Source organism: Protopterus annectens, chromosome 5.part0 (assembly GCF_019279795.1).
Source record: "Protopterus annectens isolate FY-2018-M chromosome 5.part0, PAN1.0, whole genome shotgun sequence".
Classification (NCBI taxonomy): domain Eukaryota; kingdom Metazoa; phylum Chordata; order Ceratodontiformes; family Protopteridae; genus Protopterus; species Protopterus annectens.
In genome coordinates this window covers 1,143,269,117-1,143,293,997 of record NC_056735.1, presented here as the reverse complement: position 1 = coordinate 1,143,293,997, position 24,881 = coordinate 1,143,269,117, and the positions used below count along the sequence as shown (strand labels likewise).

The following is a 24,881-nucleotide window of genomic DNA, read 5'->3' as shown; positions in this document are numbered from 1 at the left end:
AAAAGCCAATATTGCATTTGCAATCAAGTTGAGAGAGCTCTGTGTGTGGTCTAAACTGTAGCAAACAGTTGCTACAGTCTAAAAGTAAAACTACTCTTTTTATATTAAACGCTGAGCACTGTAATGATCCATGCTGGCAAAATATAAATTGTAGCAACTATTTGCTACATTTGTAACTTGCTATAGTTTATAAAATGAACGTTTTTTTTTTTTTAGAACATGTGCACCTAGTGCTCTGTGCAGGCAGGTATAAACTGTAGCAAGTGTTTGCTAGAGTTTATTAGAAAAAAAAATGTTATTGAGGAAAAGGTGTGTGCTAAATGCTGCATACAGGCAGGGTATAAATTGGAGCAACTATTTGTTACATTTGTATCAAGCAGTTTGCCACAATTCATTTTTTAATAAAGTGGATGAGGGCAGGGCACAGAAATAGGACTTGAATGGCTAGGCAGGAGGGACATGTTATGCATCTCGCCACCTGACTGGTGTGATAGTAAAAGGAACGTCCATTTATTTATTTATTTTTTTTGCCTTTCAAAGGAAGAGCTGGAGAGCGGGGGTGTGTAGATCTGTAATAAGCCGATTAGATTAATACAGTAAAGTGCTTTTATCTTTCTTTCTCTCTTCACTTGAAGAGCTGAAGTGGTAGAGTGCTGGCTCATGGTTCCGGCACAGGGCACTGGTTGAGGTAGCTATGCTTCTGCTGTACATCTGTGGAACAGAAATCCGATTGCTAGGGTCCCAAGAATTCTGCCGCATCACTTGAAGTCACAGTCCCTTTAAACTGGAATCTTACCTAAAGTAACTGTACCTTGATTAAAACTACACACACACACGCGCGCACACACACACACACACACACACACACACACACACACACACACACACACACACTGATTTCTAGGAGTGAGAAATAATAATAATATCATCATCATCATCTTATACCCTTTTCAGTGCCACTACCTGCCTACATACCTACCTCTTTCTGCTTTTAAGGCAAAAAATCTGCCACCAAGGAGGTTCCTAGGCTGCTAAGATATTGAGATGCATTACATGGAGCTCCAAGAAAATGACCAAGGAAATTATTCTGATTTTAGTAATGATTAGTTTACACTATAATTGGACTACTGTTTGCAGTTCTGGAGGTATTATAGGGAGAAACATAATGAGTTTCTAGAGATGGCACAAAGGAGCATGACTGAAATTATGCTATGTTTTGGACTATATTCATATGTGGTATGACTACCAAGGCCTGACGTGTTTAAATTGGTTGAAACGAGGTTAAGGTCTGATATCATATGGACAATTAGGTTGTTATGGGTAGGGTATATGAAATGGGATTCATATGGAAGGACTAGGTAGGAGAGAGATTCTGTATTTTTACAGACTGCATGTGCTTTATTAAGGGGACTAAGAGGAAGCATTGTTTGACAGATATAATGGTGTAATAAGCTTGGCTAGTTCAAGTAGCATTTAGAAAAATGTGAAGTTCTTACAGAAGAATGGGAAGGTAGCTGCTACAGTATCTGGTTGCCAACCTCAAGTGACTAAATATGTTCTACTTAGCTAGTTTTAGAGGTATGACTAGGCATTGTTTTCTGTATGAGGACCTAGTGTATGGCTTTTTTCTTCTGTGTGAAGAACTGTGGTGGTACTTTGGTGTGTAAAATAACTTTAGGATTGCAAGAGAAAAGCTCTCCACATGGGTAGTGTGGGGTAATCAAAGCCTCTTTCAAACATTTCTTTGAATCCCCGTGTACATCAGTGACTGGTGGAAAGCCTTCAACATGTGGAGTGTGGGCAGGGAATCAGGGCCTCTTTCAAGTATTTCATTGTGTCATAATTCGTAGCAGAGACTGGTGGAAGAGGAGGTTAGCATATTAGATAATCTTTTTTTCTTGTTTTTCACATCAATCATTAAAATATTGTCTTTTAATAAGGCTGAAATTCATAGAGCGCATTTTTCACCTTTGATACTTTGCTGTTGACTCTTAACTTTTTCCAGCTTCTACAGTTTGCTTCTTGATATAGCTACAAAAGGCATTTAACAAAGTAAATGGATACTTTGCTGAGGCAATTTTGTTTGCTATGTAGCTTTGTTTCTTGTCTAGCTGTGTAGCCATGTAGCAGAATGTATAACCTGCAAAAACTTTCTCTAGCAGTCTGGTTATATTCTAGTTAAGTTAATTGTATGTAGTCTCTGTTTAGAGTAAGGCTTTTGAAATGAATCTTTGAGATGTGTGGGCCTCTGTTATATTAAGAAGAAAGTTACAGAGCTATCACATGATTTGTTTTTAAAACTCTGTTCTAATTTCCCATAACTTAGAATTGACCCTTATCTACTAGTTAAATGTTCTCTCTGTTTTGTACAGGTTCATTTCCTTTGTACCAACGAATCAGCAAGATACATTTGACAGCTTCTCTAAGATTCCTGTCTCAACTAGCTCAGTTGTTGAAGTCAAAATAAGCAAGATCCAGATCCTAGATAGAAGAGATATAATTTTGACTTAATCTGTTTGGTGTTAAACATGTAAACTGAATTGCTATTACTTGTAGTGAGATATGTAAGAGTGAAGAATGTCAGTGGGATAAAAAGGAAGATAGAAAACAAAGGGTGCACTGAAAGATCTGTAAAAATATTTCATACCACATTTATCCATTGATATTATCATGCAGGCACACAAAATATGTAAATATATAAATCCATGAAATATCAGAATGCCATCGTTCAACCACAGGATTCTGTTATCTGTCAGTAAATTCTCTCATGGGAGTTAATTGGTGAGGGGAAATGGAATTCATGAGGTGATTGTATACAGTGTATAATTTTGAGATTTAAAAAAAGAGGCTGGTAAAGCTGCGTATCCTCATAAATGGCAGTATGCTTCTCAGAATAGCAAAAAAGTGTAAACAGACTTACAGAAACCAATTATTTTAATAATTCTGATATTGTGTACATATCCCCTTTTCTCTGTAAACATCACCTATGCCAGGCTATCACTGTCTTCTTTGTCTCTCATACATGCCATTTACCTGCCCTACTTCAAAAAAGCATTTGAATGGCCATGACTTTGTCAAAGAATTATGGCTATGTGGTTGATGTCATTTGTAATCAGCAAGTAAAAACAAAATTAAGTTAAATCTGATATGCACTGGGATCATTAAGGTATAGCTGCTTTTAGTGTTAACCCCCAAAACAGTGACGGAAGTATGATTTTATCACTGTGCCATTAGCTTTATGTATTCTAGTTTCAAATGTAAATAAGACAGGAGAGCTACTTATCACAAAAATCAGTGCTACAGTATAATTCCATATCCTTGGGAATTAGCCACAGCTGGGAATCCAGCCATTCTGAGCTGACTTCCAGAACTTTCAAACATTACAAAAGCAGAGCAGAACTTCTCCCAGGCCAAGGACATCAGTGTGAAGCTCAGCTAAAAGGCAACAGTAACCTGCAACATCTGCAGCTGTTTTTTTGCTGCAAGACATGATCAGTCATCAGTCCACCTATCTGTCTGTCTATTCTATGTAACTTCCAGAAAATAACTATACAGTTTGGAAAAAGTTCTCTAGTTCAATATTGTGAATTCATTAAGTTTGTGCCTGTTGTGTTTGAAAGTTAAGCCTAATCTTCTGAAGGTTTTTCCAAGGTCGATGATATTTCCTGGAAAGATCACCAAGTATGTCTGGGGAAGACAAATTCCAAATAAAAAATACTCTTTTGTAATAACTTTTCTATCTACGGGAAATCCAACTAATTTTCTGCTGGAAATGCTGTACTCTGTTTAAAAAAGAAGACTTTGCTCCATCTCACCCATAAGCTTCAGCCTTTTTAGAGTACAGGAAGCTTTTAGCATTGGGACAGCGGGTGTCTACTGCTTCCACTAGAAGAACTTTTGACTAGTGGCCCCTTGACTATTAAAATTACTTCAAGATGTATATGTGCTGAGAACAATGGAATGGCCTACAGTTTTTAATCAAGGAACCTGCACACAAGACGAATGAGACTGAAATGACCCCACCACTTCCATTGCAACTAGCAAACACTGGTCTCAGTGATGCAAAACCTTGTCTACTCCCTAAGCCCACTGCCTCCAGTTTCAATTCCCTGTCTGTCTTAGTCCCCTGGTAGTAGGCAGTGGGATTATTCCTTAATCTCTCAGCCAGACCTCAGTAGCTGTTTTTCATACCCAGGCTGGACATTTGTTCTCTGCTGCCTCAATAAACAACAATCAATTTTAGATTCCTAGTGTATCAAAGCAACAGTTCTTCTTAAGATACTCCTGCCATTTAGATTGAAGAACTCTCCGGTGAGATTACAGTTATTGTTTATTACTGGAGACACCAAGGAACAACTAAAAGGTCCTCCTTTTTTGTCTCCATGGGACTAGACATCCAAGCAATGGACATTGTCCTACCTTTGGCTGCTGAGGCAAATATATATTGTGATTATAGAACATTTGCTGAATTGTATATGGCCATTTGGCACAGAGTCACTCTCCACCAGCTGTACCTCCCTTCTACATAAGGGTTAGCCTCACCAGAAAAAAAAAAAAAAAGAAAAGGAACTCTTCCCTAAGTTGTTTGATTCATGTTTGGAAGAGAAGGGCCTTGTGTACTTGAGTCAGTTACCCTCTCACTGTGTGTAGGAAATAGATAAGGAAACTATTTCATTGGGCTCCTCTCTTGAGGATGTTTTATTTAGCAAAACCTTAAACTTGGTAAGGAAATTTTTTAATGGGGAGGTGACAAAACTCCTGAATACCTTCAAAAAGGTATTTAGAATACTTAGCAAGAGGTTCTCCCATTCATTCAATTCTCAGCTGGCGTGTCTTGTGTGTGGAGCCTGCATGTCCTCCCCGCGGTCGAGTGACATTAAAGATATGCAGGTAGGTGCATGATTGAATGGGTGTGCCTTCTTTGAAGGTTGTGTGTCGGGCTGGCAACTTGGCACCGTAAAAATCCACTGCCAATCATTAGCAGACCGGAGTTCCGCTGTGGCGACCCCTAACTGGGAAAAGCCGAAAGACAAGAGGGATTGAAGCATCAAGACATATGACAGTTATGTCATTACAGGCATCTGACCACAAATTCAGTGTGCATCCCATGAGTGTGTTTCTCTTTCAGACAAAAAAATGAAAAAGAAAAAAAAAGAGGCTCTACAAGGTCCAGGAGGTTTGCAAGAAACAAGCTATACAAGTTCCAGGAGGTTTGCAAGTTCTTTTACAAATGTCCAGTAATGTATCCAACTGTGGTTTGTTTACATACATTCAATGGTATGATGTTAGCTCCAGGACACACTATTTCTTCCAGTGATAGGCAAAAGGAGGGTATTGGGGTGGCCCAGTGGCACATAGCTGGGGTGTCTTCAGTTCAGGAATGTTCTGAGCTCTGACCATTTTTTTTTTCTTTTTAACAAAAGAAATAAATTAAAAACATGATGTTGGACTATTCTAGGAGAGCTACACTAGTGTGCTGTAGCTACTAGAGCCATTAGCTGCCAGAGTCATATGATTAGATACCAAGGAGACATCCACAGCTAGATAAAGGACTTGTGCTAACAAAATTCTTGATGAAGATATAAAAGACAGAATATGTAAACTAACTCACACTGCTTTTAAGGTTGGAAAGCATGCTATTTATTGTGGGTGTAATGCTACTGAAGCCTGTATTTGGGGTAGTACAGCCATAGGCTGTATGTTGTGCAGGCATGCATAGCTAGAATCCAACCATTACCAGAAGTTGTGATTAGACAGTTTGTAAACACCCCATTAGGGAATTATTTTAAAAAATGTAAGAAAAAGAAAACTGTTCAATCAGTTAAACTGTTTCAACTCCCATATCAAAATACACTAGACAAAACTGTGTTCCTTTTGCTGTAAGCAGAACTATAGCTAGGTATTCTAGTTCCCTAATAGAAAAGCAATTGTTGCAGCTGAATACCACACGTGAAGCATTGATGTGCCTCAGCCCTAACTGGAAATGCAGCATCAGCATTCATTTCCGAATGCTAGTACTGCACTTCTGCCTGATCAGCATCTGACAAATGGCATTCGCTAACACCTTATGCCTCGGGAGCTGCCTTCTTTGCCCCAGCCTAGCTATGGCTCTGGCTGTAAGTAGTCAAGAGCAGAGCACTTCAAACAAAGGAAAGTATTTTAAAAACAGACTTGGACTGGAGAGAAGGGCTGGGGCATCCTGCACTGCAGACGGAGAGAAGGCGGGCTGGGGCATCCTGTACTGCAGACGGAGAGAAGGCAAGTCTTCTCTTAGCCAGGAAAGAAACGGTCAGTGGTAACTAAAAAATACTGCTTCCCTTTCTCTTTCTCCAGTTTTCCTCTGTCCTGGGAGGATTGCTATTATCCCCAAGGACAACAGGTTTGTGACAATCTCAGACTATTGGAGATCCTTTCCTTTGTTGCTGGATATGCTACATATACCCCCAACCAGATAAAACTAACCATATAAATTATATCACAATGTATGCTGTACTGGGCCATATTGAGGGGCCCAAAACTGGGACAAAGCAAGGGATTTTATTCCATTCCATTCTATTCTTTTCTTATTACTAAGAAAATCAAAACTTATGATGGCAAATCTTGTATTTATATAGATTTACGTAATTATTAAAAGCAAGAAAAATGAAAGTTATCCTTAGAAACCCTTATTGTTTAAGATACACTTGTGATAGCCATGAAAGGGAGAAAAGCCAATTTGCACATACTATTACAAAAACAACACCAACTCTTTATCTGGTTTATTTATTTTTGTTTGTCGATCGGGTAGGTGAGCTGGTCATGGCCCAGGCCCATTAAGTGCTGGAATGCAGTGATCTCAAATGTTAAGCTAGAGTTTTCACTGTGAGATACCTTAAACGTCCTGTAGTGAAGGAGCAAGGGATATATACAAATGACCCACTATGGACATTGTGTGTCAGCTGTATGACTTCTGTACATCCATGACTTTTACTTTTTAAGTCTTTATGAATACAGTCAGGCCAATAAAGCCAAACCTTACTAACTGTGGACATGCATGTTTCGTCCTTTTTATCTCACCTCATCACCACAGCATAAGTGGATTATTTTGCTATGCATTAGAAACACAGGGCCTTTAAAACCAGATGATGCCATAAACATCACTTGAAAAATATTTCCACTAACATCCAAACCAAAGACTCCCTGGTTTATTGGTACTCAAACTACATACCATGGTATACAAATCCAACTGCCTTAACATAAAAAAAATTATAATGACATGTTTTATTCTATTATACCATTAAATAGAAGGATGTGTTAGGGTATTTTGCAAAGGAAATAAAATAACATAAATAATTATTTTATCAGTATAACCAAGCCAAACCAAAAAAGTTTTACCTTAACAGATTTTAACTTAACATTAATAAAATATGTATTGTAGGTTTCTGCAATCAATTGATCTTAGTCCTTTGAATAGGATATACCTAGAAAGGTAAAAGTACACTCTGGGGGAATGGAGTAATTTCTAGAATTAAATAATATATTGGGATTATATGATTTACTAGTAAGAAAGTCTCCAATAGTAGTACTGGAAGTAAACTGATGCAATTTATTAGGAAATGTAATATGCCATATGGCATATACTCTTCCTGGTATAAAAAGTTTAACGATCTATCATGAGATATCTGAAGATCAGTTTCCAGGATGGGATAAGCAAGCAATAGCAGGATTTAATATAGCATTCCAGTCACCAACAATGATAACAGAAGTATTTCCTAATTTCTGTAAAACACCAGAAACACTGTCTAAAACTTGTTGGTACTCTGCAAAAGGACCATAAACTGATCCAGTGGTTAAATAAGACTTATTCATTTTCATGGAAATAGCAATTACACATTCCTTAAACCCATAACAACAATCCAAAATTTCAACCATGCAAAAATCTTTAATAACAATCACAAAACCAGCAGACGGGTGCATTTAAAAATGTTGACATTTCAGAATGTCGACGGTATGATCTACAGTATCAAAATTTTGACAGTTTAGAATGCAGACAGCAAAACTGATAGTTCATAATGTAATCAGGGCTAAGTTTGTTGGTGAAAGAGATGGGAGTGTATTTGTGCAAGTGTTGGCAGGGTAGGGTTAGAGTAATGCTTAGGTAAGGGGCTAGTATTCATGTTGCATGTGTTGTTTGGTATGCGTTTCTGTGTCATGTGTTGTTTGGTATGCGTTTCTGTGTCTGCGCTAGTCTTGTGTAGTGGTAATGTCATGTAAAAGGTAACATGCAGGGTTAGCACACATTAGTAAGGTGGTTCAGGGGGATTTTGTAGCTGGCCATTTTGCAGCATGTATAATCAATGTGGATGCCTGAGAATAATACCTTTGCATTGGCAAACTAGAGTAATGGCCCCATTTTGATAAAGGGGAACAAAAGAGTGTATTCCAGATACAGAGGGATCATGTTCCTCATTCCCCACTGACAAAGTGTATGTAAGGGTGCTGGGAAGGAGACTGTATGCAATAAGTGAGCCTGTTATTCAGGAGAAGTGTGAATTCCATTCCAGCTGGGAAACCATGAATCAGTTCTTTGCATTATACATTGGAGGAATCAAGATATTGTGCTAATACTGTCTACATGTGTTTTGTGGATTTGAAAAAGACACGTGACTGTGAACCTCAGAATATTTATTTGGGAAGTGATATAACAGTAAGGGGTCTCAGGGCCACTGTTAAGGGCCATTCAGTCTCTGACTTTGGACAATAAGAGTTGTGTCCACACTTTCATCTTGACCTTGGACACTAATAGTTGTGTCCACAATCTCAGCATTAAGTAGCAGAGGTCTTCATTCCTTCCTTCCTTCCCAGAAAAACAATGCATTTCTCTCTGCAATAAAGGGGTGAACAGCTACCTAAGGTGGAGGAACTGGGGAATTTAAGTGTCTTGAAGTGTTGTTTCTGAGTGAAGGTAGAGGGGATCAGGGCACTTAGCAGATAAGTACAGTGGTGGCAATACTGTATGCATTATACTGGATTGTGATAGTGAGATGAGAATGGAGTCACTGAAAAATGGTTTGTTTACCAATCAATTCCAGTCCCTCTAGTCATGTTCATCGATGAGATGAGCTTTGTGAAGTAATTTAAAAGATGAGGATATGGGTGTAAGTGGCAGTAATTAAGTTCATTCCAATGGTAGCTGGGCTTACTGTCTTACAGCAAAGTGAATACCTCAGCTAAAGAGGAGGATCTCACAGTACAACTACTGCTCCTCCATCTTTAGAGGAGTTGGTTGAGGTGGTCTAAGCACCTTGTAAGGACATGCCCCAACCTTCCCCATGGGGTGGTTTATAGGCATGGCTCACCCAGTGAAGGCCCAGGCAAAGATCCCAGACACATTGGAGGAATTTCAACATCTCACCTTGCATGGGAACCCCTGAGGATCCCACAGCATTAACTGGAGACTTGTGGTTGGGATAAGGAATTCTGTCCCTCCTTGTACAGTTATCTACTGCCATAACCTTCAGCAGGGCAAGTGGTTTAGCAAATGGATAGATATAACCAAGGGTTGTGAGTTACAGTTGATCAGTGTTGTGTTCCCCAAAGATACCTTAACTGTAGCTAGTATATTAAAAATTAACATTCAGTATATCTAAGGGAAAAAATCTTCATTTTCTTTGTTGGCAAAGCCCCCCCCCACTACACTATGTAGAGTGCTGTTGACCATACTCACCCCAAAGTATATAATAAACTCTGAGACCAACTCATCTTGGTGAGAAGTGAAAATATGAAGCTGCAGAAGTTTTCACTGAAACTGACATAGTTTACTGGCAAATCAATGTTTTTTTCCCCTTCCAAATGGGCCTGGGGAAGTGAAGCTTAAGGGACATCTTCTACAGTTTGCTGAATGATTATAGCTATCCATCTGTTTTCATCCCAATATGCCTGTCATGGTAAATAGTGAAATGGCTAGCTGACTGGTCAGCAGATAGATAAATCAACAAGCAGATAATGTGTTTCTTGTAGAAACTGAAAGCCAACTAAGGAGATAGACAAGTAGTACATATTTTAATTTTTTAAATGAATTACTGCAAGTAATTGTACTTTATTGTGTTTGCAGGTTAAACACCAATAAGAATGCAGCACAAAGGCGATAATAAATGGAGTCACATTTTCCCTTTGTTACTGGTACGTGCTCTTTTCATTTTAAATTATTAAGGAATGTGTTGTAATCTGTGTAGTGCCATAGCAAGACTTATGCACAGCTACAGTTCACAGAGCCCTTCCTGATCTAAGATCTCTTGAAGAACTCATTTGTGATGTGAAACAGTTGCCAGTACAGCTTACTGCTTTGTGGTGTCATGTGTCATAGTCCCAGCAACTTGCATTCACAAACAAGTGTGGGATTCAGAAAGATGTGCTATCAAAGGAGAACCTGACTAATGAGCTACAGTTCTACCATCCCAGACTGGTTTTAGTGAGGCCTGGGTTTTCCTGGATTAAGTTGTAGAAATGGCAAAGTTTCATGGGAAGCAGTCAGACTGGAAAATAGAAGCAACTCCAGACCATAGCAAAGATTTTTCCCAAACCATGCTTTCTCATTTTTTTAATGTTGCAACAACGAGAGTAAAACAGTCTAAGAATGTGATGGTAGGGAGGAAGGAGGACTGTGATAAACTCCTACCACTCATGTATGTCATTATTTAGTGAACTGCCTCACAACACAAGACTATGTGAAATAGGAAGTCATTGTTGCCCCTTCTGCCCCACTCTGTCACATATGGAAAACTGTAACTAAGAAGATCTTGGTAGTATGCTTTTCATTGCAGAAAATGGCACTGGAATGAACAGCTGCCCCTTGCATCACAGAAGAATGCAGTGACAGTTATGAGAATTAATATCTGTATTTCTGATTTCAGATATCCATGGCTTATTCACTGAATGCTGAACATTATAACTGTAATGAAAATGAATACTTTAACCGGAGTACTGGAACCTGTCAAAATTGTCCACATTGTCGGCCAGGAGAGCAACCAAACATGGTAAGTTATGTCCTTTTTTAATCCACCTACCATTCACAGCTCAGAGTGTCAAAAATGCTAACTTATTTTTCATAGAGCTTCTAATGGTACTTTGTTATTTGATTTGAAAAGCATTTTTTTCAGATTATCTATAAAAAAAAATAAAAGAAAGCAGTATTTATAAGTTGGAAAAATCTGCATCCTGTGGTTTCACATGGATATATGAAGTTGTTAATCCTTCATGCCTATATGAATATTTCTGTTAACCTTATGTATTTGTTAATCTCCATATCCTTTCTCAGGCATGTTTAACCCTTTACCTAGATGTGGACTCCATTTGTCCGCCTGACAGTGCATCCCTGCCCCACTTCCCGCTTTGTGAAGTAATATTTCTTAATGTTGGTATTAAATTGCACACTCCTGTTCCAACTTCAGTGCTGCTGGCAGCTGTCACTGTGATGCCCAGCCTCAGCTGTGTGTCAGTAGGGAAAGGAGCCTAGCTGTCTTCGGACAGGTGAGCCAGTGTCACCTGCTTATTCCAACACGTTTTGCTTGATTTCTCCAGTGTCCAGGTCACAAACTATTTCTGAGTCTTCTGGGTTATATTCAGGAGTTTTCCCTCTTTGCCATGGATATGGTGTGTGTATGAAAGAGGGAGAACAAATTTGATTTGCCAGTAATGTTATTGCACTTTTCATTTTTGATGATGAATAGCCAAATGATGCAGACAACTAAATGTCAGTCTAAGACAAAGGAAATTAGTCAAATAAAAATAGTCTGACTACCACAACTAAAAGCATAAACTTTAATGTCAAAAAATAAAAAAAACAGATAAGCGGTTTCACACTTGCGTGCTTCTTCAGATCTAAACAACAGAAAGGAACATAGACCATATAGACCTAAGTGGACAAATCAGAGAACAGCTACAATCAAAGATTTAATGACATAATCTCCCTGCTTTCAGAGCCGGTCTTAAGGGAACATTCCCATTGAGACTAGGAAATTTTTCATCTTGAAAAGCAGCTATGCACTTCCTTTCAGTTACTTCAGTTTTATTTAATATGTCACCTCCTCTTGTATTAACCATAATAACTTGTAGCACCATAAAAGTAAACAAGTTCCCAGTGTTATCACGGATATGTTTGCACAGAGCATTAAATATATTCATATGTTTTATAGCACCCAGGTATTGTAGAACATGCTCATTCAAAAGCCTGTTCATTTTACACACATAAACAATGTTGCACAAATCTGCATCTAGCTAAATAAGCCAGATTACTTGTTCTACAATCTGCATAGAAACTGAAGCTAAATTTCAAGTTAGTAATTGGATGTATAAATGTTTTGCTACAGAACATCAAACTACAGGCTTTACATGCCCTACAAGGGAAAGTGCCCATTCTGTCAGATCTTGTATCAGGTTTCTTACAGGGGCCATAACAAAGCTATCTCTTAAGTGATAAATTATTCTTAAAAACAAACCTAGGTCTGTCCACCTCCACTTCTCTAATCTTATCAACAGAAAGCAGGATTGGCCAATTCCTATTGATAATGTCACATACAATCTTTGTCACTCCTGTGGGTGAGGGATACCCTATTCTTGCAAAAAAAGAAGTTTAAAGGAGGAGAGTGATGTTCAAGATTCACGTTTCTCCTGGATTTTTAATCTTTTTTTTGTTGTTCCATCAGCAGTACAAGTGACGACATTTCAATATGGAGCCATAGCATAGCTTTATGTTGTCTAGTACACCTGGCTGCTGACTGACGTTTAGTACAGTAGTGTGTGTTTGTTATTCAGACATAATTATACAAAATCAGTAGCTGTCTGTGGAGGAAATGGCAAAGCTGAGCCAGTAATGAACAACAGTGATGAACCCCAGCTTACCTCACACCTGCACAAGTACTGACTGGCAAATAGCAGTGCAGGTGTTGTTCAGATACTTCAAAGTCAGTCCAATTTTTTTTTTGCGGCATCCCCTCTCTTGTATTATTCTTCCAGCACTGTTACCCAGTGCCCAGTGTCCATGCTGGGGTCTACTGACAACCCCCTTCGATAAATCCACTGGGCTGGTTGTGGAACCTAAAGACATCTTGAGGGTTTTGGTCATCCACATTGGTTGGGGGAAATTTTTTGGTTATGCCTTACCCACTCCAACCTCCGATTAAAATGATGTGGTTACTTCCAAACGTGGGAGTGAAATGGAGACATGAGCAGCAGCTCAGCCATGTTCACCCCACCTCGCCATTTTTGGGCCATGCATCCTACTATGCAATGTCCCCAGTTTGCACCAGGGATCCTACCAGGAGACTTTCATGTGACTGCCCTCCCACCAATATGGTAACTCCCATCCATCAGTCCCCCAAGCAGTAGTCAAGGCTTTAAACCTCTGCATTAATCCAGTTTTGTTCCCTGTCATGTACATTTGCAGTAATGGCCCTAGTTACAGGACAAGGGTTCTTGAAAACTTGCTTTTGCCTTCTCACTATTAAGCCATAGTTCAAGCTAATGTGCATTTTATTTGCATGCATTTTACTGGTTTTGTCAGACAACTAACAAACCTACAAAACCAAGCAGGAATCCTCGCACACCAGCGTCTTTATTGAAATAAAGGAGCAAAAGTTCACAACTTAAATTCACAACTTAGCGCTTTCTCCCTTTCCATAAGGGCATCATCAGAGTTGTGAAGCCAACTTTAAAAATCACATTTAAATATCAAAACGTAATAAACACACCCCCCTTGTCAACCAATCAAAAAAATATGTATAATAATAATGAAAGTAATAACAAATGAAAACATTTAAAACATTTTGTTAACATTCAAATTTAAAATGTTCAACAATTGTTATTAAAAACATGTACCCTGTTATGTTGTTTGAAAATGCAAACTGTAAGTAAATACACAGTGATACCTAAAATCCTACTACAAAATCTCTCAACACTCAAAAAAACAGTAATGTGTATTGCAGGTAATAGTACTTGACTCCCTAGTAGTATAAAACCATGTTATAGAATGTTTAGTTAAACAAAACAGTGCAGGATGAACAATACGCACCTGTAAGTATATTAATAATGGACCCTACGTTACAGTGCAGAACTATAATAAAACTATGGGGAGTCCTGGTTTCGTTAATTGTAATACCAAAATGGTTGTATACCTTGCTACATGTTTAAATTGTACCACCTTTTATGTGGGCAAAACTATCAGGAAACTGAGACTAAGAATTTTAGAGCACAACAGGGATATCAGGAACAGAAAAACTACCAACGCACTTTACACACATAGTATTAGTTGTAAAAACTTTAAAAGATTTTTGTTTTTTATAATTGACAGGGTACCCTATAGAGAAAATGGTGGGGACGCCGAGACCTTGCTTGAAGTAAAAGAATGCTTATGGCAGCTTAGGTTAAACGCGTCCAGACCACCAGGTATCAACGAATATGTTTCATTGTCAAGTATGTTGAAATATAGAGCGCAGATGATTTGAAACATTTATGTCAGCAGTATTTTCTTTAGATAGATTTTATTCTAACAACTATTTTTAGTTGGGGTGCGTATTGTTCATCCTGCACTGTTTTGTTTAACTAAACATTCTATAACATGGTTTTATACTACTAGGGAGTCAAGTACTATTACCTGCAATACACATTACTGTTTTTTTGAGTGTTGAGAGATTTTGTAGTAGGATTTTAGGTATCACTGTGTATTTACTTACAGTTTGCATTTTCAAACAACATAACAGGGTACATGTTTTTAATAACAATTGTTGAACATTTTAAATTTGAATGTTAACAAAATGTTTTAAATGTTTTCATTTGTTATTACTTTCATTATTATTATACATATTTTTTGATTGGTTGACAAGGGGGGTGTGTTTATTACGTTTTGATATTTAAATGTGATTTTTAAAGTTGGCTTCACAACTCTGATGATGCCCTTATGGTAAGGGAGAAAGCGCTAAGTTGTGAATTTAAGTTGTGAACTTTTGCTCCTTTATTTCAATAAAGACGCTGGTGTGCGAGGATTCCTGCTTGGTTTTGTTGCTTCAAGACTTTCGTGGTGCTGTTTCAGGTTTATTGTAATATCTGGCTGCCTAGTCGGAATTTGCGTTTAACTGGTGTCTTTTTTGGGAACTCCATGGAGCAACTTATGTGTCAATATGTGGACATTACCCAGAAGCTTATAAAAATGTTGCATACTAAGACTACGGATAGTGTGAACAACGTGAATCCCAATGGTTCAGGAACTAACCTAGACGTTACGCTCACGGATTCACTTGCTGGTATTTACACTCTACACACACACCTCCATCTATGAGTGCATTAAATTTTGATGTTGACTGTAATAATGGAATTAATGGCAATGCTAAGACGGGCGAAGTTCAGGCATGCTCATCAAACCATCTAACCAATCAACGTAAAACTAGTTTTTTGAATTTGCTGGATCCACCAAGGATTGGCTCAAGAGATGAGATTCCAGTTCCGGTTGCCGGACTAGGTTAGTTACGAGAACAACTAGCTCAATTCGAAAAGGTTTTTACGACATTTTAAGTCTTTGCAAATGGATAACGTTTTCTTAGAAAGATCCATTGAATTGAAGCAGGTGCCAAAGGGCTTACGGGTATTCAGGTTACCCATGGGCTTCGACTTAGACACTGAGATCTTTGAAGAGTTGCTTGCATTATTCGACAACACAGGTATAGACCTTATGAAACTTATCATACGCAACAATAATAACAAGTTGGCTAAACTAAAAGATGATCTTGCTTTGTTTAATAACAATATTACTAAAGACCTTATGTTTGAGTTCAACAAGCAGAAGTATGAGCGGATTCTTAGTGACGCTGAAACTTTTGTTAAAAAAGGTCTTGATGTGAAACTTAGTAAATTAAACAGAGACAAGCACGATTATGTTGAGAAAAAAGTTTACACTCATTTTAAATCTTTTAAAATGCTTTGTGACAGTCAAACGAAATTGAATGCACCCAAAGGGCGCATTACATCTTATTCTTTAAACACTCATGATTATTTGGTAGACGGGGCTTCTGATGTAGAACTGTTTGAGGAGCAGGATGAATTTTAGAGCCCCAGCCTGTGAGGCGTTCCGAACGGATTCGCGAGAGACAGTTTGTGGGTACAACAGCTCACTCCAACAGGGGCAGAGCTACCAACCCACAAAGCAGGCAGAACTGGTTGAGACGCCACAACTAAATGACTATGATGATGTAGCTGTTATAAATCATCATCAACTGCCCCCGACACTTAATGACATTTCGTGTGTTATATTGACTGGTAGTGAAAACAGTGCTGACATTAATATGAACACTATGGACTCAGTAGCATCTTTGAGTACAAATTTTGATTTTGTTGAAATAAGTTGTAATAACAGTTTTAATAACGTGATTAATCAGTTTATAGACACCGAACAAGAGAAACAAATTAATATTATAAAAAAGGGGAACTTTTGCATTTACAACTATAGTGAGTTGACACTCAGTGATGACTTTATTAGTTTATGTGCAAAGGGTTTTTCATTTGTTCCATCTTTTAAACATGATATAGCAAAAATTTTGATGTCTTTGAAGTTGTTTTCCAGAGAGTTAAATTTGAAATTGTTCTTTTCTAACCAGGGCAGACAATCTATGTATTATATGCCTACACTAAAGAGAAAAAGTATATTCATTCCCCCATCTAACCCCAATATTCATATGTTTGAGCAGATTTGTGAAACTTATTTAAGGAGACATTTTAAAAATAGTCACAATTGGAATGACAACCTCACCCAGGGTGAGAGGTTTTGTTTACAGAAACTAACTTCTTCCAACACCCATAGGGTGATGAAGCCAGACAAGGGTGGGGGGTTGTTATAATGACTTCCACTGATTACAGCAGTAGTATGTTAGAATTACTCAATGATACATCTACTTATTCGAGAGTATCCAAATATGATGTATATAAGGCTTACACGAAACTGGAGTGGCAAATTTATGAGTGGTATATGGAGGGAATACTGGATAAGGATGAATATGAATTCTTGGTGGTGAATTCACCAGTTATTCCCTCCATATTCGGAATACCTAAAATACATAAATCTATGGCCAACCTGCCTTTTCGACCTATAGTCTCAGCAAGAGGTTCGAAAACTGAAACAATGGCCGCTTTTATTGATTTTCACTGTAAGGACATTTGTAAAAGTGCCCCACAGGTGTTGAAAGATTCATGGCACTGTTTAGACATCATAAGGATTACCTTGTGGGATGACAATTATATTTTCTTGACAATTGATGTCATTAACTTATTTTCTGGCATTCCCAATGATGTAGGAATGGAAATGTTTAGGAATAGCTTGAGTAAATTATCTACACAGCATATAGTGAAACAGAATTTGCTGGTTGATCTTTTGGACATGGTTCTCAATAACAATTTTATAACCTTTGATGGGTATTACTTCAAACAAATTACGGGTGTAGCAATGGGGGCAAAATGTGCCCCACTTTATGCTAATTTAGTTTTGGTAGATTGGGAAGGTGACCATGTTATTTCATCCAGATTTCGAGATAATATAGCGTTATATGTACGCTTTCTGGATGATATTTTAATATTCTGGAAAGGCAAGGAAGAAGTCATCATTGACTTTGTTGATGCTCTTAACAAAAGTACTTCTTTCCTAAAGTTTACATACAACATACACCATGACAAATGTGAATTTTTGGATATTATGCTAACGAAAGATAGAGAGAATAAGATCTTAACCTCTAGTATCCATCGTAGAAAAACTTATTCAAATTCATTTCTTCATTTTCAAAGTTGTCACCCTTTTTTTCAAAAGAAAAATATCATAAAAGGGCAAATGGTGAGACTGTCGAGGCTCATTAGTGATGACACTGTATATGATAGAGAAATTAATAATTTGATTGATATGTTACAGGAAAGAGGTTATCCTTATGACATTATGAATTTAATTAAGGAAGATGTTGCAGTAAAGAGGTACACTATATACAAACCAATTTTAACAGCAGGTTTGTCTAATACCAGTAAAGATAACTCCCGAATGAGAACGACGAAACACTCAATGGTTTTACCATACAATGCAGACAGTTGTCACATTATGAATATTATTCAAGACGTATGGGCAGGGGTACTATCTAATGATGTTATTAATGTTATAGGTACCTCACCATCATTTACTTTTAGCAGGGGAAGGAACCTCAAAGAATTAGTGGAGAGTTTTGATACTCAGAACTCTTACAAACACTCTATGATGAGCAAATGTGGGTTTTGTAGTACCTGTAAGTATATTAATAATGGACCCTACGTTACAGTGCAGAACTATAATAAAACTATAGGGAGTCCTGGTTTCGTTAATTGTAATACCAAAATGGTTGTATACCTTGCTACATGTTTAAATTGTACCACATTTTATGTGGGCAAAACTATCAGGAAACTGAGACTAAGAATTTTAGAGCACAACAGGGATATCAGGAACAGAAAAACTACCAACGCACTTTGCACACATAGTATTAGTTGTAAAAACTTTAAAAGATTTTTGTTTTTTATAATTGACAGGGTACCCTATAGAGAAAATGGTGGGGACGCCGAGACCTTGCTTGAAGTAAAAGAATGCTTATGGCAGCTTAGGTTAAACGCGTCCAGACCACCAAGTATCAACGAATATGTTTCGTTGTCAAGTATGTTGAAATATAGAGCGCAGATGATTTGAAACATTTATGTCAGCAGTATTTTCTTTAGATAGATTTTATTCTAACAACTATTTTTAGTTGGGGTGCGTATTGTTCATCCTGCACTGTTTTGTTTAACTAAACATTCTATAACATGGTTTTATACTACTAGGGAGTCAAGTACTATTACCTGCAATACACATTACTGTTTTTTTGAGTGTTGAGAGCTTTTGTAGTAGGATTTTAGGTATTACTGTGTATTTACTTACAGTTTGCATTTTCAAACAACATAACAGGGTACATGTTTTTAATAACAATTGTTGAACATTTTAAATTTGAATGTTAACAAAATGTTTTAAATGTTTTCATTTGTTATTACTTTCATTATTATTATACATATTTTTTTGATTGGTTGACAAGGGGGGTGTGTTTATTACGTTTTGATATTTAAATGTGATTTTTAAAGTTGGCTTCACAACTCTGATGATGCCCTTATGGAAAGGGAGAAAGCGCTAAGTTGTGAATTTAAGTTGTGAACTTTTGCTCCTTTATTTCAATAAAGACGCTGGTGTGCGAGGATTCCTGCTTGGTTTTGTTGCTTCAAGACTTTCGTGGTGCTGTTTCAGGTTTATTGTAATATCTGGCTGCCTAGTCGGAATTTGCGTTTAACTGGTGTCTTTTTTGGGAACTCCATGGAGCAACTTATGTGTCAATATGTGGACATTACCCAGATGCTGTTTCAGGTTTATTGTAACTAACAAACCTAGTCCTGCTTATAATTGTTCTATATTTATTTTATGTATATGCAAAATTCCCAACTATTCTGCATTTCATTAAAAATGGGTAACAAAAATGATTATTGCATCTGAAGAATAATGCAGGGTTCCTTTTAATGTCATTAAACTTAACTCATTATTTTATGTTAACATTGTTTGTTCAGTCCTTTAGAAATACCAACTGCTTTATCTTAAGTTCATTTAGAGAATATTGATATTACCAGAATTTAAGTAATTATCTCTTCTATTGTTGCAGAGCTGTGGTTATGGTACTAAGGAGGAACCTTATGGATGTATCCAGTGCCCACCTGGCAAGTTCTCAAAAGGTGGCTATCAGATTTGTAGGCGGCACAAAGACTGTGAGGGGTTCTACCGCTCCACTGTGCAGACGCCTGGTGATACAGAAAATGATTCCGAATGTGGGCCCTGCTTGCCAGGGTAAGTAATATATATAAAAGCTACTACATGCTACTACATGATTGTTGTAACATCCAATCTGGAGTAGGGACTTAATTTATCAGCAACCTGTGGGTCTTGAATCCGAAATTGGATCCGAGCTGGCAACTATTTATACAGCTATGGATCCGAGCTCCTAGCTCCTCCCCTCACCCATAATCCCCTGCCAACCCCAAATGACCTCAAATCTAGTTTGCCGCTCTAGAGTGTGTCAGCTGGATTTTGAGCTCCTGGTGATTTTGAGATAAGTGTTGCTATTTTATCTCTTTAGCCCCCTTTTTTCTGTCTGTAATTAGTGTGTGTGTATTAGGCTTCCCTTTAGTCTCTTTTTTTTTGAAAAAATTTTTAGTGTTACCCTCCCCTCGCTGGTCGTTAGTGTGTGATTGTGTGTGTTTGCGTTTGGAGCCTTGTGTGCTTGAGTAGTGTTTCTTAGTTTTGGGACATGTCTGAGGCCCCAAAGCCTATTTTTTCTAAATGCACCGAGTGTGGCCATAAGCTCTCCCCAGCGGATGGCCCCACTCGGTGTGTTCGGTGCCTTGGGGTTAAACACCTGTCCTCAGGATGCACGATTTGTGCAAGGTTCAACCCCAGGGCACTGAAAGAGCGGAGGTCGAAGCTGGTCCTGGCGGGACTTTTGCCCCCGGAGTCGGCTTCAGCCTTCGCTACTCCCATGGCACCTCCCCAGCCTGTGGTGGTGGCCACTCCTGCCCCCCTTCCTCCGGCCGGGATTCAAACTCCCACTAAAGCGCCGGAGGATAGGGAGGCCAGGAGGGAGAAATGGAGGGAGAAGCACCACAAGCGGCGGACCGAGGCCTCTGCTTTGTCCCCCCCAGCTAAGCGGGCTTCTCCCTCCACGGCTTCCAGGTCTCCTCCTCCTTGGCTCCGATCACCTTGCTTCTCCTTGGGACCGGAGGAGGAGGAGACCCGATCTCCATTGAGGTCATCGAGGCGGCACTCCAGGCCTGCCTCGGTGGCCTCGTCGAGATCCACCTACAGCCTGTCTGATGCAGACTTGGACCGGATGATGAGAAGGTTCATCCAGGCCCAGCTGCAGATGGGAGTGCTCCTGCCTCCCCCCCCCCCTTCGGGGGGGAGCTCAACACCCTTTTTTGTTCCGATAGCTCCTTCTCCGACCCTCTTTCCTGGTTTGGAGTGCTTGGAGCCGGGCAGCGTTGTAGCCGGGGGTGGGTCGGCGCCAACAGTACTGGGTACTTCGGATCCGACCCCACCCTCGAGTCTGTCGGTTCCATCGTCGTTTCCGACCTCTCGGAGCCGTGGCCCGAGCTTCGGATCCGAGGGATTCAGTGTGCCTTCGGCTCCGTCTAAGTCGGAGCACACTGGTCCCTCGGATCTGACGGTCTTGGTGCCAGTTCCGATCCTTTCATCGGATCCAAGTGGGAGTCGGCTCTCGGAGCCCAGGGAGAGCGGCTCCCCCTCGGCCTTCGATGTAGTGGAGAGGGCTCTGTCGAGAGCATCCAGACCTCTGGCCCTTGTCTCGGCTCTGCCCTGCACTCCCTCTCTGCTGGGTCAGGCTTCCATCACCCAGCCACAGGGACAGCCTGCTTCGATGTCCCAGGTTGTTCCTTTGGAACAGGACATTGCTGGTGAGACCTTCTTGGACAGCCCCCCCCCTGAGGAAGTGCCTCGCAAGCATAAGTGTAAGAGGAGGCACATGGACTCCCCTGAGTCCTTAACAGAGGACACGGACTTGGATGAAGTGGAAGGCTCCCCAAGGTCACCCCCTGAGGATGTCTCCTTTGGAGACATCATGGAAATGCTCAGGCTCGGGGGTGGTGGTCTGCCCCCAAGGCTTCCTCCGAAGAGTCCGTGTTCCTGGAGGCATTCGAAGCAGGCCCATCTACCTCTTGGGTGTCCCCTCCGGCCGACCTCCTGCTGGACCTTGTGACCACCAGGGCGTGGAAGGAGCCAGACACTGTGGAGCCTATTCCCAAGCACCTGGATAGGATTTTGAGCCCCCCCCGCAGACCGGCCCCACTGGAGCAAGGGTCCCCCTGTAGATGCCATGTTGATGGTGGCAGCCACTAAGAGGGAACTAGCTCAGGAGAGCCCCTCGGTCCACCCTCCGGGCAAGGAGTCTCACTTGATGGATCGCCTTGGGAAGTGGGTATTCAGTTCAGCGACCTTCTCAGTAAGGTCTCTGAACTACATGGCACATGTCATCAGGATGCAGCGGGATCTTATTAAAGAATACGCTGCTTCCCCCCTGGAGTCCATGTCGGCGGAGGACAAGCAATTGTACTCCACTCGTATGGCCACTCTGAGATCTGTTTCTAATACCTCTAGGCGGCTGTTGTCTCACGCAACTGAGAGAGCCGCTAGAGCTAGCGGATCGGGCCTAGTTATAAGACGCCAGGCCTGGCTCCGACATTGACTTTGCGGAGCCCTTCAAGGCATCCTTTGCGAATGCCCCCTTTGATGGTTCTGCTTTGTTTGGCAAGACCGTTCGCTAGACACTTGTCCAGAGCGAGAAGGACGGGAAGACGTTGTCTGCCATCGGAGTCTGCTTCTCTGCTCCCCAGAGGTCCTTTTCCAGGAACCAAAAGGGACAGAAGAAGATGTGGTTCCGGAAATCGCAACATTCCCAACCTGCTCCGGACAACCAGTCCTTCCGTGGCAGAGGAGGACAGGGAGGATGCCGCCCTAGAGGCAGTGGGGCACTGAGAAATTTTGGGTCCAGAGATTCCTTCTCTGATTGGCCCATGCAACAGCCCTGAAGGGTTGCCCGACTGCTCCACTCTGGAGGCAGTTGGGGGGCACTTCTCGAGGCATCTGGCGGCATGGGAGTCCATCATGTCAGACCGCTGGGTGCTTCAGATTATATCCAGAGGTTACAAAATCCATATGCTACATGTTCCCAGACTCAAGAACCTCCCCGATGTACCACCAGATCAGCAGGAGGCTGCAGCCGCAGAAATCCAGCAGCTGCTAGAAAAAAGGGCCATCCAACCTGTCCCCCCAGACAAGCTCGGATTAGGGTTTTACTCCAGGTTCTTTCTGGTGCCAAAAAAGACGGGAGACCTGAGACCAATTCTAGACCTTTCCCTCTTGAACCTGTTGGTAACCAAGGAGAAATTCCGAATGGTCACTCTTCAATCCATTCTCCCCCTGTTGCGGGAGAACGACTGGATGTGCTCAATAGACCTCAAGGATGTGTACTACCACATCTTAATGGACAGACGATCCAGGAGGTTTCTCTGCTTCCAGCTGAGAGCCAGCCACTATCAGTTCAGGGTCCTTCCCTTTGGCCTCACCACAGCCCCCAGGGTGTTCACCAAAGTTTTAGCAGTGATAGCGGCCCACCTAAGACTTCAGGGAATGCAGGTCTTCCCGTACCTGGACGACTGGCTCCAGGTCTTCCCGTACCTGGACGACTGGCTCCTGACCACCCCAACAAGGCATCTACTCTGCTCAGCCAGAGATTTTATTCTTCGCCTAGCCCCCCAGTTAGGCATCACGATCAATATGGACAAGTCCTCCCTTGCTCCAACACAAGTGATAGACTTCATAGGGGCCAGATTAGATACGAGAAGTCTGCGAGCCTACCTCACTTCGGAACGACTACAGAATCTGAGTTTACATGTGCGGGCCATCCTCCAATCAGAAGTTTCACCCATGGAATTGGTCCTGAGGGCATTGGGCTCTATGGCAGCGGCAATTACACTCCTTCCATGCACTCGCCTAAACACGAGGGTACTACAGTGGACCCTTCAAGTACAATGGTCCTTTCAGCTTCTTCCTGTCAATCACCCTGTCTCTATCAGCAAGGCTTGCAGGAGGGCCCTGTTAAGGTGGCTTCATTCCCCAGACCTCCATACAGGTTGCCCCTTCTGCGCTCCACCTCCTCTCGTCACGGTGACCACGGACGCTTCTCACCTCGGGTGGGGGGCATTGCTCATGCAGAACAGTCCAAGGCACATGGAACGACACAGAGACCTCCCTGCATATCAATGTTCTGGAGATGAGGGCAGTGCTGTTGCCGTTGCAAGCACTTCACAACCTTCTTCCCGTAGGAACTATTGCGATACAGACGGACAACATAGTTGTCTGGTATATCAACAAACAGGGGGGAACCAGGTCTTATCCTGTCTGCTGAGAGGCCATGAGAGTGTGGGAATGGGCGATCTCCACCAACCGCTTTCTGATCACAACGCACATTCTGGGACGGTCCAACATTCTGGCGGACAAACTCATCTGCACTATTCTTTCCCCTTACGAGTGGTCTCTCAACCCCCGAGTAGCGAAGCGGATTTTTGCAAAATGGGGGCAACCCTGCTGTGATCGTTTTGCCTCTCCCTCAAATACGAAATGCGACAGCTTCTTCACCCTGATTTCCCCACCAGGGGAAGCCCCGAGAGACGCTCTAGTTAATGCTTGGCCACCCAGTCTACTTTATGCCTATCCTCCTCTACCCCTGATGCTAAAGATGTTACAGAAAGCCTCTCATTTGGGGAGCAAAATGATCCTCATTGCCCCATTCTGGCCTCGACAAACTTGGTTCCCTTACCTGTGGTCTCACTTGCTGAATCCTCCCTGGATTCTGGATCCCAGCCCGGATCTTATCTCCCACCCATCAGGCTTACTGACCCCGAATCTGGACAACTTGAAGCTGACAGCTTGGCTGCTCCAGTTCCACTCTTAATTAGGACTCCCGGTATCTCTTCACCAGTCAAAGCCATGTTGGTGGCAGCGCATAAACCTTCCACCAGGAAGATTTACCGCAGTAAATAGAAGCGCTTCTCCGTCTGGGCAGAACATCATAATCTGGACCCCTTCACTGCTCCGCTAATGTCCATTTTGGACTTCCTTGCCGGGCTTTTTCAGCAAGGGGCTAGCTGTTCGGCAGTCATGGTACAATTGGCAGCCATCTTCCATTACCATGTAGGACACGAGACAGGTCCTTTGATGTCAGCTAAACTATGTAAAACCTTCCTCAAGGCTACTTTTCTGCTCAGGCCTC

The 24,881-nt window shown here is 41.0% G+C and overlaps 1 protein-coding gene across 2 annotated transcripts in view; it reads left to right on the top strand.

The window, feature by feature from the left end:
* The window catches only part of EDAR (ectodysplasin A receptor), a 988,067-nt gene that overhangs the window by 354,949 nt on the left and 608,237 nt on the right, over positions 1 to 24,881 (top strand). For both annotated transcript variants that reach the window (XM_044070998.1, XM_044070997.1), the window contains 3 exons: positions 10,094 to 10,161; positions 10,893 to 11,015; positions 19,704 to 19,885. In XM_044070998.1, coding sequence (XP_043926933.1) covers positions 10,111 to 10,161; positions 10,893 to 11,015; positions 19,704 to 19,885 — 356 coding nt within the window. In that variant the 5' untranslated portion in view covers positions 10,094 to 10,110. The remainder of the gene's footprint in view (positions 1 to 10,093; positions 10,162 to 10,892; positions 11,016 to 19,703; positions 19,886 to 24,881) is intronic.